The 17,989-nt window shown below is 31.5% G+C and overlaps 9 protein-coding genes and 1 non-coding gene across 10 annotated transcripts; 6 read left to right on the top strand and 4 right to left on the bottom strand. All coding sequences in view use genetic code 12, as the record gives it.

The window, feature by feature from the left end:
• Positions 1-1,919: 1,919 nt before the first annotated feature.
• On the bottom strand, positions 1,920-2,013 carry tE(UUC)5. Its single transcript has 2 exons — positions 1,977-2,013; positions 1,920-1,954 (listed from the first exon to the last, which is right to left on the bottom strand). It is a non-coding gene; the product is annotated as a tRNA-Glu (tRNA).
• A 969-nt stretch (positions 2,014-2,982) lies between these two features.
• On the top strand, positions 2,983-3,504 carry CAALFM_C503410CA (mitochondrial 54S ribosomal protein mL58; the record flags this gene model as incomplete). The annotated part of the gene is made up of 1 exon (XM_706929.1): positions 2,983-3,504. One exon carries the CDS (start codon positions 2,983-2,985, stop codon positions 3,502-3,504), a length of 522 nt encoding a protein of 173 aa, XP_712022.1.
• Positions 3,505-3,869: 365 nt separating this feature from the next.
• Positions 3,870-4,396, top strand: CAALFM_C503400CA (Sm-like protein; the record flags this gene model as incomplete). Its single annotated transcript, XM_019475424.1, has 3 exons — positions 3,870-3,878; positions 3,964-4,186; positions 4,257-4,396. The coding sequence occupies 3 exons, from the start codon at positions 3,870-3,872 to the stop codon at positions 4,394-4,396; spliced, it is 372 nt and encodes a 123-aa protein (XP_019330969.1).
• Positions 4,397-4,713: 317 nt separating this feature from the next.
• On the top strand, positions 4,714-5,370 carry FUR1 (uracil phosphoribosyltransferase; the record flags this gene model as incomplete). Its single annotated transcript, XM_706930.1, has 1 exon — positions 4,714-5,370. The coding sequence occupies one exon, from the start codon at positions 4,714-4,716 to the stop codon at positions 5,368-5,370; it is 657 nt and encodes a 218-aa protein (XP_712023.1).
• Positions 5,371-5,473: 103 nt separating this feature from the next.
• On the bottom strand, positions 5,474-6,718 carry ARP1 (actin-related protein 1; the record flags this gene model as incomplete). The annotated part of the gene is made up of 1 exon (XM_706931.1): positions 5,474-6,718. One exon carries the CDS (start codon positions 6,716-6,718, stop codon positions 5,474-5,476), a length of 1,245 nt encoding a protein of 414 aa, XP_712024.1.
• Positions 6,719-6,946: 228 nt separating this feature from the next.
• CAALFM_C503370CA (uncharacterized protein) lies at positions 6,947-7,462 on the top strand (the record flags this gene model as incomplete). The annotated part of the gene is made up of 1 exon (XM_706932.1): positions 6,947-7,462. The coding sequence occupies one exon, from the start codon at positions 6,947-6,949 to the stop codon at positions 7,460-7,462; it is 516 nt and encodes a 171-aa protein (XP_712025.1).
• Positions 7,463-7,651: 189 nt separating this feature from the next.
• RPO26 (DNA-directed RNA polymerase core subunit) lies at positions 7,652-8,125 on the bottom strand (the record flags this gene model as incomplete). The annotated part of the gene is made up of 1 exon (XM_706933.1): positions 7,652-8,125. One exon carries the CDS (start codon positions 8,123-8,125, stop codon positions 7,652-7,654), a length of 474 nt encoding a protein of 157 aa, XP_712026.1.
• Positions 8,126-8,525: 400 nt separating this feature from the next.
• On the bottom strand, positions 8,526-9,650 carry QCR2 (ubiquinol--cytochrome-c reductase subunit 2; the record flags this gene model as incomplete). The annotated part of the gene is made up of 1 exon (XM_706934.1): positions 8,526-9,650. The coding sequence occupies one exon, from the start codon at positions 9,648-9,650 to the stop codon at positions 8,526-8,528; it is 1,125 nt and encodes a 374-aa protein (XP_712027.1).
• Positions 9,651-11,874: 2,224 nt separating this feature from the next.
• Positions 11,875-15,603, top strand: ZCF13 (Zcf13p; the record flags this gene model as incomplete). Its single annotated transcript, XM_706936.2, has 1 exon — positions 11,875-15,603. One exon carries the CDS (start codon positions 11,875-11,877, stop codon positions 15,601-15,603), a length of 3,729 nt encoding a protein of 1,242 aa, XP_712029.2.
• A 279-nt stretch (positions 15,604-15,882) lies between these two features.
• On the top strand, positions 15,883-17,469 carry ZCF14 (Zcf14p; the record flags this gene model as incomplete). Its single annotated transcript, XM_706937.2, has 1 exon — positions 15,883-17,469. One exon carries the CDS (start codon positions 15,883-15,885, stop codon positions 17,467-17,469), a length of 1,587 nt encoding a protein of 528 aa, XP_712030.2.
• Between the last annotated feature and the right edge of the window lie 520 nt (positions 17,470-17,989).

Raw genomic sequence — 17,989 nt, 5'->3', positions numbered from 1 at the left:
GTGGCACAAAATTCTAAAAAATAAAAAGTAGGGTCAAGTAAACCAACAATGATTGGCAGAGATACAAGTAAAAAAAAAATAGAGCTTTTTAGTCACAAAGAGCCGTTTTCTTTTTGTTTTAATATCCAACAGGCATTATAATCAAAATTGGAACATTGTTCCATAATTGTTTTAAAGCCATATAACTATGGGCTTGATAAAAGATAACAAATTAGTAGTTGTGAAAAAAAAAATTTGAATTTCTTTTTTTGCAATACCATGCGATGTAACCAATAGTGATTTTGTTAGTATTATATTTCTTGAACACAAAATCTTAAAATGTAACTAAACACCCTTCAAAGTTTAACTAATTTTTTGAGAGGGCAGAGATGAGCAGGAGATTATTAGCTATTAAGTTACGTTTATAATAAATTAATAGAGTGACTAAACAAACCAAATAGGAAAAAATTAAAAAAAAATCAGTTTATTTCGAGCGTTTTTTTGGTTTTTAGTTTACAGTTGTTATTATAGACAATGCATATTTTGTTTAGAACCTGAAATTTAGCCAGACCAAGCATTACTGATTTTTTTGGATTAATTAAAAGAAGGATTTACTTTCACAAGCAAACTAAACTTATTTTTTGTGCCATTTGGTTTTATCAATTACTACTTTTACATATACGCCAACTAGCGAAAACTCGGAAAAGGGCAAAAAGAAGCCAACAATTAATAGTGAAAAATTCAATGTCCTCTTCTATTGTAATCTTTGAAAAATAGAGCTTAAATACGTGGTTACTTAACTACTGGCAACCCCAGGGGGTACAATAAAACCAAAAGAAGGTATCGCAAATCGCGCCAGTTGTCAAATAATAAACTTCTTTGTCCCCTTCCATTCTAGATTCGTTCTTTTTTTCAGTATTGCCGTGAACACGAAGTTAAGGTTCTGTTTGTTATCCTCGTACAGATCAATTCTCGGTAATAATTGTGTGATTTGTATTCATTATTTTGAAATCACAAAAGAAAAAGCTTAAAAGTTTAGAGGCTGAAAATTGATTTCTTGGTTAATTACAACAGTGTAACAAGGAATTGTCGTGTACTCTTTTAGGAAAGATCAAAAGTTAATCAAGTGATTGTTGTTGGTATCATCGTCAGCTCATATTTACCGACTTTAATCTAGATTCGATCGGATATAAATTCAGTAAAAGTATTATTGCTTACCACAATATGTACTGCGGAAGGACCGACGCGTCACGATTTCATATACTTCGCCACAACTTGCCTTTGTCAAGGACCATTTCATAATTATTTCAATCGTCTAAATTCGAGTCTAATTAAATAATTACTTTCAAATCAATCAACTATTCTCCTTTATTATTTTTTCAGTCAATAAATGACAACTTTACCCGAATGATTGTAACCTTTGGACTTGAGTTTTCCAATTAATTCATCGGAGTTTGTGCAACTATGTTACAAAAACAAAAGATATCCTATTATTATTGTCTATTTGTTCATTGTATTTTATTTATCGAATTTTCTAAAATGAACCCTTTTCTTGCATTGAGCATATTACATTCCTTATATTTTTAAGCTTTTTGTCCAAATCAGTCCAAATGAGATCACCACAGACGCGTATTAAATCGAAATTGATTTAATTGCTCTCGTAAGACTAAGATAAATGTTCATTGGAAAGAGATAAGTTTCCTAAGAATTTTATCAAATGGCAATGCCGTGAAAAAAAAAAAAAATTGAAAAAATTGGTTACAAAATGAAAAAAGAAAAACCCTGTTGCCACGGCTATTTTGTTTAATGGATTGCCCAATTATAAATGCAACAACAGTTGTGTTGATCTCCAAAAAATAAAGAGCCCAAAATAGACTCAAGAAAGTGTTCAGGCACGTAAAAAAACACTGCATTGCTGAATAGTATGCAAAAAAACTTAACTCCAATGCGGGGAATCGAACCCCGGTTTGCTCGGCGCTCCGTTCCTAAGAAAGAAATGAAAGCGAACCGTGATAGCCACTACACTACATCGGAAATTAATAAGTGAGAAATGTCTTTAATTTCAGTCATCGTATTTATGCAAATAGTTTAATTAATCAATTTATGCAAATGTAAGAATTGTTAGAAAGTCTTATAACTGTGCTCTGTTTGGATATCACATTTTATTGACTAGAAATGCAATAGAATTGAGTTTTAGGGTAGTCAGGAAGAATGTGTGACTGATATAGGTATATCGTAGAGTAATGAGACATATCATCCATATGGTTCAAATATGTGTTTGAAACGTCTCAAAATGATAAAATGTCTTATAATTACTAATTTCCGTTACTTAAATGTTTATTGGAATGTTTTATTGGTTGTTTAATGTCAATTTACATTTAGTTCCAATTTTGCAAAAATCTCTAGCTAAAATGATTTTAAGTTTGATGCTGAGCCATTGAGAGATAAAATTCGTCTTATTCTCTATAGAAAAGACTCAATTAAAAACCAACCAACCAAGTAAACCACTCCATCCATACCCATTAAAGAACGTCGTAAAAAGAATTTTAACAACCAACTCAACGAGGTCAACATCACTTACATCAATGCTATACTTTGTCTGAAAAGAATTATCAACAATAACAAAAACGACAACAAGTGTCTCAAAACAGGTTGAAATAAATTTAGTTTCAATATTATATATACAGTACTTAATATGACCATTAATTAATCATGTTATTGATACGTAACAGTCATCATATATACGATTACTGGGGCTGCCATTTTCTAACCTAGTTCACACGACTTTAAGACTTTTTTTTTTCACCTTCTCTCTTCCAACCTTAGTTCCGTTTGCTTAAGAAAAAATTTTTTTTTTCCAAGCTTGAAAATCAACCATTTCTGAAACAAGGTCAACTCCAAATCTTGTATATAACTTTCATATTCAAAATAAGCAAACATCTGTTGGTTTATTCATCGAAAAAGCTATAATTTGAGTCTCCACACATTCCGTTTACACACATCATGATTAGAACTTCGATACGCAGAGTTTCAACAAAATCTATTCCATACGAACCAATACCTAAAAACAAATATAACCAAGTAAGATCAGCATATAATTTCAAACCAGCAAAAAATGATGGATTTGTGTATAGTCCACCAGCAGCAATAATCAAACCACAAATGATCACTCCATATATCTTTTTACCAGAGAATGATCCAAGAAGGGAATTAGCAAAACAACATCGTATTGATCCAAAAATTGTTGCCGAAATGCCAATTATAAGACAAATCAATGCCCCTCACGAAAGACAATATAATGTTGATGCAGATACAATTAATAAAATTAAAGAATTACGAGCTGCTGATCCTGAACGTTGGACATTGAAAGAAATCAGTAAAGAATTTAATATTGAAATGGATAAATTGCATTTCTTTTTGAGAAGTCAATTTCCAAAGAAACCTACAGAACCTGTTAAAGTGGTGTCGAAAAAACTATTAGATAGACAAAAGAGAAAACAATTATGGTTAAGAAATCAATATTAGAAATGGTGGAGAAAACATCAATAGTGGTACTGAAGAAATTTTTTTTTTCTTTCTTTGTTGTCATATCCATTCTAATTTGATAAATAATTATGTACATAGATTATTACTGCATTATTAGTGTATATAGATATACTAAGTATTTCAATACATTATTTGTAAATTAGTTAACTTACCCAAATAAAGCTCTTTAACAATTGTGTCAGACGACATAACAATCATATTGGGTGCTTTTGGGAGAATGAAAAGCTGCCTGCATAGTATTTATTCTGTGAAGAATTGCAGTTTTGTTTTGAGGAAGAACGAGAAAAAAAAACTCTTGGAGTAATTATTTCATTGACAGTGAATCAATAAACAACCAATCAACCATGTCAGACGTAAGTAACCTGAACAACCACTGAATCAGAAATATGATTATCAAGGAATTATACTAACAAACAATGTAATTTTTTTTTTGAATAGGAAAGAAGATCAAGACAACAACAACAATACAGAAGAAGAACTAACAATTCTAATGCACCAAAACAGGAAGGTCCAAAAAGAGAAGCTATTTTGGATTTAAATAAATATAAAGATCAAAAAATAAGGGTGAAATTTATTGGAGGAAGAGAAGTAGTTGGAATTTTAAAAGGATTTGATCAATTGATGAATTTGGTATTGGAGAATGTAACAGAAACACTTAGAGGTATGTAAATGAACCAAGAGCAAAAACCCTACAAAGAAGATTTGGTTACTAACATTTTACTTATTTCTAGATCCTGAAGATGATGAAACATTAACAGACAAAACCAGAGACCTTGGATTGGTTGTTGTTCGATGCACAAGTTTATTGACTATATCACCGGTGGATGGCAGTGAGATCATTGACAATCCATTTATTCAACCAGAACAATAATGAGGGGAGAATAAACTCAAGGCATAAATATATGTTGTTTTTTTGTATTAGTAATATAATATATATATATACACGTCATACGTTGAGGTATCACATTTGACAAACTTGTATTATAGCATGTAATGTACTGAACCAAAAAAATAATTGCAAGTCGAGAGATAATGGAGCATCTCGCAACCTGATTTTGTCCATACAAAGTCCCAATTTCTTCATCATGAAATTTTTTTTTTCCCTTCTTTAATTTTAATTCTAACCTTTATCATCTTTATCTTTTTGCATTTTTTTTTAATCATCACCACCATCCCATCATATCCTAAATGTCTGTTGCCAAAGCTGTGAGCAAAAACGTTATTTTATTACCGCAAACCAACCAATTAATTGGTTTATACTCAATCATTCGTGATCAACGTACTAAACGTGGAGATTTTGTATTTTATTCAGATAGAATCATTCGTTTATTAGTTGAAGAAGGTTTGAACCAATTACCAGTTGAAGAAGCAATTATAAAATGCCATGGTGGATATGAATACAAGGGAGCCAAATTTTTAGGTAAAATTTGTGGTGTATCTATTGTTCGAGCTGGGGAATCAATGGAAATGGGATTAAGGGATTGTTGTCGTTCTGTAAGAATTGGGAAAATCTTGATTCAAAGAGATGAAGAAACTGCATTACCAAAATTGTTTTATGAAAAATTACCTGAAGATATCAGTGAACGTTATGTATTTTTATTAGATCCAATGTTGGCCACAGGAGGATCAGCAATGATGGCTGTTGAAGTTTTATTGGCAAGAGGAGTGAAAATGGACAGAATTTTATTTTTGAATTTATTAGCAGCACCAGAAGGTATTAAAGCATTCCAGGATAAATACCCAGATGTCAAAATAATCACTGGTGGAATTGACGAAAAATTAGATGAAAATAAATACATTGTTCCAGGTCTAGGTGATTTCGGTGATAGATATTACTGTATTTAATTTCTATTATTACACACAAACGATTATGCTTATAGGATTATATGTACAACATAATCCAATACTTATTGTAATAAGTAATAATTTATGCATATTTTTCATCAATTTACATACACTTTACATGTACTATATCTGGATTTTCATGATATTCTTCCGATGTAACCCACATTTTCTTAAAAGTCGACAACCCTGCCAATATAGAACCACCAATCCAAGTAGAATACTTTCTTTCCGGTGGTGCATAGATTTTCACTTTCATTTTCGTATTATACACATCATTTTGAACATTCTTATTCCAAATACTCATTTTTTGATCTTCTTGTAGTGGTTGTTGTAAATCTTTTAATTCTTTCAACATTCTATCACCAAAATTCTTTAACAAAGTGTTGCCACCAGATAATATTATATTTTGATACAAAGTTGATCTTAAATCCAAATCAGTCTTGGCAATTGCCAATGAAGTCAATTCATGAATCCCAGGTGACTCATGTCCAATGAGTTGAGGATTAAACAAAATTTCCGTGGCTCTGAATCTTTCAACTCCCAATTGAATTTCATGTCCATCAGGCAATTTATAAGTAGACATCAATTCGTTATTAGGGTTATTTCTACTATAATGACTTCCATATTTCTTTTCATCTCTTACCGGGTCCTTTGATATGAAACAATTTTGTTCTTTAATCAACCTGACAATTTCCAATTCAGAACTGCTCTGTAACGCAACCCCTGTCATTCTTCGAATATTGAATGCCAAAGATTCGGTTATATCTCTCCCAGCAATATCCATTCTCTTTATTGACGGCGGCAATGCAAATCCTTCGTATACTGGAACTACGTGAGTCACCCCATCACCACTGTCTATAACCACACCAGTAGTTCTACCTGAAGCATATAATGACAACACTGCTTGAATCGATATATATATGCAAGGGATATTAAAATTTTCAAATAATATTTGACACATTTTATTTCGATTTGATCGAGGATTCAAAGGTGCTTCTGTAATCAACAATGGATGATCTTCTGATTGAGTTTTCAAATCTTGAGTATATGTATGATACCATAATTTTTCCATGTCAGACCAATTGTTGACAATTCCATGCTCTATAGGATACGATAATTTCAATAATCCACGATTATCTTGAGCAGAGTTCCCAATAAATAATTGATCATGTGATTGCTGCTCCAGTAGTAATGAAGTACTACCTGCTGCCATGATCTTTTGATACTTTGGTCTTCCTATTATTGCCGAAGCATATGATTTTGGTTTATCTTCACCGGCAAATCCTGCTTTTAAATTACCTGATCCATTATCAATGACCACTGGTTGATTGTATAATATTTCTGCCATTATTTGAAAAAAAACAAAGTTGTGTTAATATGGGAAGTCCCTATGACACGTATATAAAATTGTTGAAGTAGATCAAAGAAATTTTCAAAATTGGTATGTATGTATGAAATGTAAACAAACGAACAAGAAAAAAGAAAAATCAAAAAAGGCACAACGAATCGAATATTGAAATCAAACATATAAATAATAGTTGGTAACTTACAGACACTCAACACTTTCCTTCACACAATGCTGCATTTGACAACTTTATCATCGACTCAAAAAGCTCAAATAAGAAATACTTTTACTTTAATAGATGGAGAATCTAGAGACTCCACTATAACAAAAGATGATTTGGTCAAACTATATTCGACTTTAGGTTTACCACCCCCATCAGAATCACAATTAACAGAAATGCTTACTGTAGATGGCCAGGATAAATCTCAAACAGGGATCAATTTTACTCAATTTCTGAATATTATGGCTAAAGAATTACTGAAATTTGAAGATCAATCAATAATCTATAATGCTTTGAAAGTATACCTGGACAAAGAAAATTTGAAAACGTTTAAAGATGAACTACAAATAGATGTAAATAAACTTAAAGATGCTTGTTGTTCAGTACAATTGAGAGAAATAGGATCCGGAGATCACAGGTTATCAAGAGCTAAATTTGATAAATTGGTTGAAGGTTTTGTACAAGAACAAATGGACGGTACACAAATATTTTTAGCATCCAAGTGGATTGATGCATACATTGATTAAATACAATACAAAAGGGGAAAAAAGGTTAAAAAAGTTAAAAACAACTAAACATACAAACAATTCAATTCTTGTTCAATTTTATCTTTCCTTGTAAATTATTTCATTTTTATCTCTTGGGTTAACTTGGTCTCCTTTTTCTTATTCCTTTAACAATTCGTCTACTCCTGGGTTAATCAATAGTTCTATCGTTTATTGATCAACAATTAATTCATCACAACCCCAATCTTCGTAAGATCCATCAGGTAAATATCTTCTTATCACCAAAGGTATTTTTCTTTGTGCCAATTCTTTCATAGCTATTTGTAGTGGATCAGTTTCACCTTCAATATCAACCAATACTGGAGCATTCAATGAAATTTGTAAAGCTCTAGTTCCCAATATTCTTGCTCTTTCGTATTTGGTCATATACGGAGTGGTAGTTCTCTTTTCCTTTGGAATAGCCAATTCTTTAGTGGTTTTCTTTCTTGGTTGACCAGCTGCTTGAGCATCATCAGGTCCAAATCCACCATTTATAATTGTTCTTCCATCAGTGGTTTTTAAAGCGGCATCACCACCATTTGCTGATGGATCGTCATATTCATTATCAGAAAAATGGTCTGGAGCATCAAAATCTTCAAAATTTTCAGCTACTTCATTAAAAGCATTATCTTCGTAATCAGACATTATGTAAGTTTTGTATTGAAATTATAAAGGGGGGGAGGCGGAATTAGTTAGATGATTTGAGGTTTTTGTTGATGATAGATTCTAATTCCATCCTGAAAAAAAAAAAAAAAACCAAACAGAAAAAAAAGAAATGAGAATCAATGATGAAGAAGAGTTCCACTCTTTTTGGCGAGAGTTACACGACTACCAGTTTGCAATCAAAAAAGACAAAACAGAGATAGATAAATAAATAAATCAGTAATCTATTACGTACATGAATGTTTATTTTATTCACATATGACTTAAATAAACTGCTAAAGGGAATATTTATATCGATGGTTTATAGTTAAAAAAATTGATTTCAAACTTTCTGTTTTTTGCTTTTTTTTTTTTCGGTTTATATCATCATTCCAATTTCTCTTTACAATTCATCAGCATATGGTAACACATCAAGATCACCAACAGCAACATAGTTGAATTTAGAAATTGGGGCTTCTTCAGCGACAACTTTGACGTTTAATGGGGAGTCGACAGTTGATTGTAATGCAACAGATAATTCAGCAGCTTTGACAGCTTCAGATAAAGCAGAAGAAGAAACTGATTCAGCAACAGATTTGGCTTGTTTAATACCTTGAGCAACTTGAGAAGCTTCACCAGAAACTGAAATAACAAATAAACCAGCATCTTGGTATTTGTACAAGTGAGAAGTAGCACCTGGAATTTGTGCTAATGGAGTGGAAGTAGATGGTAAAGTTGAAGTACCAATAGCAGCGGACAAGACTTCGTATTTACCGAAATCAGCTGGTTTGACTGGAATACCAATCAAAGCAGAAGATGCACCAGAAGATGGAACTCTAGCTTCTTGACCAGTGAAAGTGTTGGTTGGAAGAGCTTTAGCACCATTAGAAGAAGATGATGGTAAGTAACAGAAAGCAGATTCTGAAACAAATTTAGTCAAATCTTCTTCATTAGCACCTTCAGCAACAATAGAAATATTTTCACCAGAAAATTGTTCTTTAGAAAATTGAGCAACTTCTTCCAATTTAATTGGAGTAGATTCATTATAAAATAATGGATTACCTAAACCTCTTCTAAAAGTGATTTCATGCAATTTTTCAACACCTTTGAAAGCTGGGTTAGCATTAGCCAATTTAGTTTCAGCATTAGCAGTTGGCAAAACAATTTCATTGAATTCATGTGGAGCAAATTGAGTGTTTGAAACAACATTACCCAAAGCTTCAACGTAATATGGTAAATCTTGTTTCAAAAATGTAGTGTTTAAAATCAAAGCATCTCTAGTAACTTTGGATTCGAAAGTTCCACCTAATAATTCAGATTCTCTAGTAAATCTTAAAGCAGATTTGGCACCATTGTTTAAAAAAGTGAATTTGGATAATAAATGAGATACACCCAGTTTACCAGTTTTGGACCCAGCATTGTTGATGATAACTGACAATTTAGTCAAATCAGTGGCAGATTCTTTGGCTGCAATTTTGACTGAGTTTGGTATAGAGCTGTAAGCACGAATTGATGCACGAGATAACATGTTGTTTCTATATGATGTGAAGGTTTAACCCAGTGTTGATTGGTTGAAATTTAATGTTTGAATATAACCCTATATAGAAAGAGGATTTTTTTTTTCCCTCTTTTTCCTTCTCTTTCAATTCGTGAAAATTATTTGTTAAGAAGGAATTAGTATGGGAGTGTATGAAGTTCAAAAAAACATATGTATAATATTTACATTAGACAACAGAAAAAAAAAAAAAGAGAAGAATTCAGAAAATTATAAATTCTCATTCGTTGATTGGTAAATTGACCATTGGTTAGTTTTTCTCAATATTTTTGTGTCACGTGATAGACTAGGAAAAAAAAATATCAGATTGGTAGTGAGGAACCCACACTTTTTTATACCAACAGGTAATACACAAGCCAATTTCAGTTTAAAGTTGATGCAGTACACAGATGTATCTGGAGGGTCTTTCTAGTTGCTTTCGGAACCATCACTCTGACCATGAACTCTCTTATTGTGTCCCATTAAGTTATTCAACAGTGAGCCAAAAATATCCATATTGTGATTGGTAGCACTTAAATTAAAGCCTATTTTATTAATAAAAAGGTTGTATTCAGTTAGCCTCGAGTATTGTCAATTATAAAGCCTATATAACTCATGGTTGTAGATTTTTTTAATGTTGTGTAATGTATTTTCTTTCCAACATTTTCTTGCCCCACCATAATACATATTGTTGCAGTAGATATCTCGAGAGATTACCTACTTTTCTTTTTCTTTTTTGGTACCCCCATTTAACAATAACTTCAAAGATGGAATTCAAGTTCCAACAATTGAACATGTTCATCTATAATATATGGTCTGGGGTTATCTGTGGAGGAGACATTCTACCACACTCACGTTTCAAATGAAAGAAGGGAAACAATGGAAAATAGATAACTTTTCACATGAACATATACATAGGTGTAACTTCTGCCAGTGCCATTGTTTGTTTACGGGTCAGGTTGTAAACCAACTGCTCAAATCGTTTATATTGTAGTGTAGGTAAATAGTTATGCAGGTGATACTATTTTTTGCTTAACAGCTCTCACAACTAACCGTCCATGATGTCAAAGATTTAGTTAAGTGGCAGAAACGGATAAACAGAATGATGGATTTCAATTTCAATTTTTGTTTTTGCCACTGTTTACACGCAAATCAAGAAGCCGTTAAAAATATTGTTGTTCTGTTGAGCCTCAAAGTTGAGTAATTGAAATGTTTGTAATTGTACCTGAATGCAGCATTATATCCGTGCTGTACATACATCTGCGCATATATATCTCGAGCATTGAAAGAGATTGATATAACAATTATTTGTACACCAAAGTCTCTATTGTTTTTGCTTGGAAAACACAAAATAAAAGCGACCCAATCCCTGCCATCTTCACAGGCCAATCTTGTACAGTTTTTGTGGCCACTTCGGAACAATGCAAAATATAGTAAAAAAACCCGAGCCATTAACGACCAGAGAGAAGACATTAAACCAAATAATTAGACATCTCTCATTTGGTATAAATGATTGTCGGTAATCATCGTACAAAAAAGCAAGAATCTTCAAAAGAAACTTGGGTTTAAATAATTCAAGACTGAAATTACAGCTCATACTAAAAAGAAACTCTATTGGTGGATATTGCCTAATCTAATTTATTGATCATTCATTTCTTTCCTTACAAACATTGAGCTCGGTTTGCATGTTTGTTGGTTGAAACTTCATTCAATCAATCAAGCCTCCTGTACCACCACCACCACCACAAAATTATTTTCCCCCGCTGCCCGCCCCTCTTTTCTACTTCTTCCCCCTCTTCATTCCTGCCTTCTATTTTTTTTTTCAACAACAACAACAAAGGACAACAAAGGACAAAGGAAGAACACAATAAGAAAAAGGAAAAAGGAAAATCAACAAATACTAAAAAAATAAACCAAACCAAACCAACTTCTTGGTGTATATATATATACAGATTACATTACATTAATTTAAACGCTTAATTCACTAAAATTTATTGAATTTATTATTATCAATTTATTTTTTTCCATTTTCCAATTTGCCAATTTTTTTTTTCCTATTTTTCCATCTGTCTTCTTTCTTTCTTCCATCCATCCTAACTTCCTCTTCATATTCTTTCATTTAATTAATTAATTAATTGTATCCCCCTCAACTAGCAGTTAGTTTTTTTTTTTTGTTTCAAATATACTTACTTTCAATCAACGGAGAAAGTAATCGATTATGGATAAGACAAATAGTCCAGGCAAAAAAGACAATCGGTCTAGTGCATCTCCTCAAATACCGAAAAAACGGTCTAGAGTCCGACAACCATTGAGTTGTTCAGTTTGCAGGAAAAGAAAACTGAAATGTGATCGGGCTCGTCCTTGTGGAACTTGTATTAAAAAGAGTATTGTACATTTATGTCATTATGAAGATGATAATCGACCTCCCATCAACCATTTTCTACCCCCTGAACAACAATTACACCCAACCCACATTGACAATAACGGATATATAATAACCGACCAACCACCGCCAATACATTATCAAGACCCATACAACAACCACAACCACAACCACCATTTCCAGCAGCAGCAGCAGCAGCACCACCACAACACTAATAATGATAGCAATTTTGACCCATCACTTCTGCATATACAAGCAAATGGACATAATCAGTTTCAGCACCAACCATTATCAAGTCATTCACCTCAGGGTAACCATCAATATTTGCCAATACCGCCACCACCACCGCCACCTCCACAACTGCAACAATCACAACATCCTCCTTCTATTTCTCCAGCGGGGTATAACTCTCTGATAAAGATGTCGCAGGCACAAATCTCCATTCCAACGCCACCACCGGCCACAAAATCATCTACTTCAACATCAAATCACAGTAGTCCAAACAGACCCCCTACTTCATCAGGGCAATCTAGTTACCACACCACCACTACCAACAATTACTCTAATTTCAATCCTAGCACAGTTTCTAATATAAATTCTAAACCAAAATTGAATTCAATAAGTTTACCCTTACCACCACCTCCACCACCACCTTCTGTAACGACACCATCTTTACCTATGCCATCCACCACAAAATCATCAATATCTGGCATGAGTCTACATCACGACAACACTTTTGGACAAGTTTCTATTCCATCTCCAATCCCACCAATAAATGAATTGTCACCATCTTTACTGAGACTAAAATCATTAGGTTCAAACTCAGATGGAGTGTTGTCACCAACTACAATTGGAGTAAACGATCTTCTTAATCCATCTAGATCTAATGGAGGCTATAATCAACTGGACAATACTATACCACCACCTACACATGAGAATTCTAATCCAACGGCCCAAAGTGTGTTATCTGATCAAACAGCTCCATCATCGAAATCCATTTCGTCACCGCAAGAAAGCGAATCATTCTCATCAAACTCGTTAGTTTCGATCCCATTGGGTGCCAATTCTTCTTTACAAATTAATGCACTGGATACTATGGATGTTTTCACTAATGCGGTATTTTCTTTACATTCAACGGGTAATGAATGGCAACAACTGGGTACACTTTCTTATCTTGGGCTAACAAAGAGTGATCCTTTCATCACTATTTTAAGAAATTTTACAGTACATTTATTTAGAAGTGATGAGTTTTTGAATGTTATCAGAAATGATGCTACAAGGAAACGAAGAAATTCTAATGGGAGTTTAATATCAATCAGATCTAGTAGAACAGGCGATGAAAATTTATCACCAGTGGCAACAAAGAGACCAAAACTAGACAATAATGGTAATGGAAACGCCAATGGCAACGGTAACGGCAACAGCAGTGCATCTTTAAATACTGTATCAATGCCGATGAACCGATCAAATTCTAATGATTCCAACTACTTATCAAATAATGCCAATTTCACTGATGCATTTGACATGATATCGGAAAATGATAAACCAAGCAACAATACCCCATTGGAAACGTTTTCACCTCTGGTACAACAACAATATGAAAGTCCCAAGAAAACACCAGGAGATATGGCATTTATGCAATCGTTTTATAATGGTGGACAAAAAAGACAGGAATATTATAGATTTGTTGAAGATGAAGTTTCGAAAATTTTGCCTGATAAAACCAATCTGTTTCAATTATTTTGCCGATACTTTAGGTTTGTTAATCCATTTATACAAATAGTTGATGAACATGCATTGTTATTTGATATTAATCCTATACTCCCGAAATTTTTGAAATTTAATCATGAAAAATTTACTGAAGTCAAGATAAAAAGTGAAAATGATTTAAGAACATTGGGGATATTTTTATTGGTACTCAAACTTGGATATCAAACTATGATTCATAACGATAATGAACATAATAATTATAATGAACAAGAATTGAGTATTATAGATAGTATGCAACAATTGGATAACCCCACTTTTAACCGAATTATCAATTTGTGTATTGCTGATGGATTAATCACGGCCAGGTCATCGTTCAAACTAGTTCAATTATTGGCATTGTTATATCATTATAAAGGAATGAGTCCTGATGATTCTCATGGATTATCGAGTGCTGATTCACAAATTTTGTTGGGGACAATAATTAGACATGCATTTTCCATTGGATTAAACCGAGATCCCACTCGTTACACCACATTTGACAATTTAGCGAAAAATCAAGTATTAATTAAAACTTGGAGACATCTTTGGTGGTTTTTAGTAGCCACCGATGCCATGAGTGCATTGAATACTGGTTGTAATTTGAATGTATCGAGTCTTGATGGGTGTGATGTTGAATACCCGCACGTTTCAGAAGATCCCACGGGTGAAATGAACAAGATATATGAAGTTTTAGCGAAAATATGTGAACATTATCGAAATATTGTCAATAAGATCAATAATTTACGACAAAAACCAAAAGTTGTGGAGATTTTAAAAGAAACTAATCAAATGGAAAGAATTTTTTTCGATTTTTTCGGTAAAGATTTTTTCAAAGATGTGGTTTGTAAACCTGCTAAAGAACCGACTAATGGGAATGGATTTGAAGAAGCTAGTAAAGAACATATGGAAAAAGTTGTTAAAGTTTTCAAATATTGTTTGTTTATTCAATTGAGAACCAATTTATCGGGGATGTATTATAAAATTGCCATACATTATGAAAATGAATATGATAAATCCAAGACCCCTTCTATGAAAGCTGGGATTGAATTATTTAAAATTTATATTAAAAGTGTTGTACAATTGGTTTATATCATGTCTTATGTTTTGGATAATTCTGTATATTTATTTGGGAAAAATTTTGATTATATGTTAACGGCATCGAATGAAAGATATATGATTAAGACTCATTCATTTTTAACATCATTTTTCGTTAGATTATTACATCAAAAAAAGGAACTTTCATTTAAAGTTTTCAAAGAAATCAGTTATATGTCACGATTAGAATGTATTAATAATTTATTTGATATTGTATTGGAAGATGTTGAATTATTTGTTGGTGATTTCCGAAGATTATCTAAAACATATATCAATTCTTATCGATTATATATTATTACTTTTATTGTTTTACGACAATCAATTGATAATTCTGACGCATTTTTCGAAAAAGCCGCTAGTGATCAACTGTTTTTCCATCAAGGGACCAATATGATTGAATTTTTTTCACAACAAGAATTAAATCATTTATGCCGATTATGTAGAGATTGGAGAAATATTAAAGAAGCTCAAAAAAAATATAAAGATGCTAAAAAAAATGCCATCAATACTAAAGATACTGATGATAATGATAATGAAGAAGTTGGATTTGATCCATTAAAAGAATTGGAAAGTAAACTTTTTGGTTCATCATTTTTCGATGATGATAATATTTTTAGTAATTTGAATAATTTAAGTGATGAAATTTTGGATCCTGTTGCTTGTAAAGAAGATTTAATTAGATTATTTAATATTTATGGTGATTTCAATGATCTTCTATAAATAGGCTGCCAATTAAATAACTAACAACTAATATATATATATATATATATAGTCTTCTTTATAACTTTTTGGTGTATAATTGGGCCAATGTATGGTTCTAAGTTTTGTGTACAGAATTGTCTCAGTGCGGACTTTCTGAAAAACAATTTTGAATCAATTTATTAACTCCACATCAAACTATACTCTTTACACCAGTAATCTCTACAAGGCGTCAACCAGCATATCTACAGCATATAATTAAGAGAGTGTTGTGTTAACACCTGACACTAAAGCAACAACATGCCAATAACAAAAAACAACAACACACCCATAAATTCATCACGTGGCGAACATCAATTTAAACAAACAAAGAAACGAAATCGACTTTCATTAAATTGTTTCAATTGTAAACGAAAGAAAATCAAATGTAATAGACAACAACCATGTTTATCATGTATTAAATCAAATTTAGAATCAAAATGTGAATATCAACAACAAAAATGGTTAGCAACTCCTAATAATGAGAATAATGGTATTTTTCAAATTCAACGATTGAATGATGATAAGATAAATGAAAGTTGTCAAAATAAAAAAGATGAAATAGTAATACCACTACTACGGAATCAAGAGAAACAGGAAAAGAATGTTGGTGATGGTGATGGGTTATCACAATTGAAATTATTGAATAATATATTGAAAGAACCTATAAATAATAATGAAAGGAATAAGTTTCATGAATTTGAACACGAAAATATTGGAAATATCGAATCAGAGAAGTATCTTCTGGGTTTATTTGAAAATTTCATTAAATATCATGAACATTTATTAGAGAATTTGGAATTGATTCTTGGTATACGAAATAAAATAGAGAAAATATCACAATTGGAACCATTACTTTTTAAATTTGAGATTTATCTTGATGAAAAATACCCAAACATCAAGCATCACGAACTCATTAATACATCTGAAAATGAGGTTTCTTTTTCTTCTTCATCATTAAGTCCCAATAAGATTAGGAATTATATTAATATGAAGATGATTTTACATATGATTTATTTTTATTATTATTTATATTATGAAAGGAAACAATTACAATCATTGAGTTATACTTATTTGAAAAAAACTTTAGTATCACATATTAACGGAATTATACCTCATTTATTCAAACTACTTAGTCATGACAATGATCTGAATGATTTTCGATTTTTGATAACACCAATTATTATTATGATAAATTTCCCAATTTTAATTAAATTGAATTATTGTGTTTATAAATCTCGATATTTAAATTCCAATCATAATGAAGATTTACGAGATGATTTCCAATATAAATTAAAATTTGCCAAATTAAATAAATTAACTCAAATTTATAAAAAAATCACGGAAATTTCCCTATCAATAATAATATCCAAACTAAACCAAAAACATAGTTCTGAATATAGACAAGAAATCATCATCAAAATTAAATCTTATAGGTATATTCTTGAACGTATATGTAATGATAATGAATTTTTATCCAATCAAACAAAGTATTATAACACGATTGATGAATTATCGAAAAATAATGAAGAATTAAGTGAAATTATCAAAATTTTAGAGATTGGAATGAAGAGGTATACTGAATTGAAAAATAAAAAGGAGATAAATACAAATTTTGAAAATTATGAAAAGTTTAATGAACCAATAAGTAAACAAAACTTGATAAGTGAAATAGAATTAGTATCGTTGATTCCTAGTTATTCACATTCACAACAGCAACAACAACAACAAGAACAAGAAAAACAACGACAAGAATTGTTATTCACTGATTGGGAACAAGGTTTTAATATAATGAGCAATTTAGATATTGATAAATTTTGGTCAATATTGGCACAATTGAAAAAATGATAGTACTACTACTAGTAGCATTGACAACTAGAGTCAATGACAAGGCGTGTTTGAAGTATTGAATGCTATAGAAGGACCATTTGTAAGCCATAATAAATCATGAAATGCTTAGAATACAAATATTTTCATTGTATTATTTTGTTGTTTGTAGAGTGAAGAGGTCAGTACAAACAAAGACATGGCGCGCGTGCTCAATTCTAGGTCTATAGTATTATCGTAAGAATTGATATTGATAATGATAATAGTAATAATAATAATAATGGTTGATTGTTGTTCATTATTCATTAAATTAGTGAAAATTAATCGATTGAACAATTGAGAGATACTAACGAAAATGAGAAATATGTAAAAAAAAAAAAAAAATCACAAAATTGAATTAAACAATAAACGTACGTTAAAATAATTAAATTTAATATGCAAGGAGAGTATAAAACACACTCAATGAAAGTTCTCGTCTAAGTTTATTAATATCACCCACATTCTTTAATTAGGTCAAACTAAATATAATATATATATATAT

Source organism: Candida albicans, chromosome 5 (genome assembly GCF_000182965.3).
Source record: "Candida albicans SC5314 chromosome 5, complete sequence".
Taxonomy (NCBI): Eukaryota; Fungi; Ascomycota; class Pichiomycetes; order Serinales; family Debaryomycetaceae; genus Candida; species Candida albicans.
The sequence above is the reverse complement of the archived record's forward strand: the minus strand, read 5'-3'. Positions and strand labels throughout refer to the sequence as shown.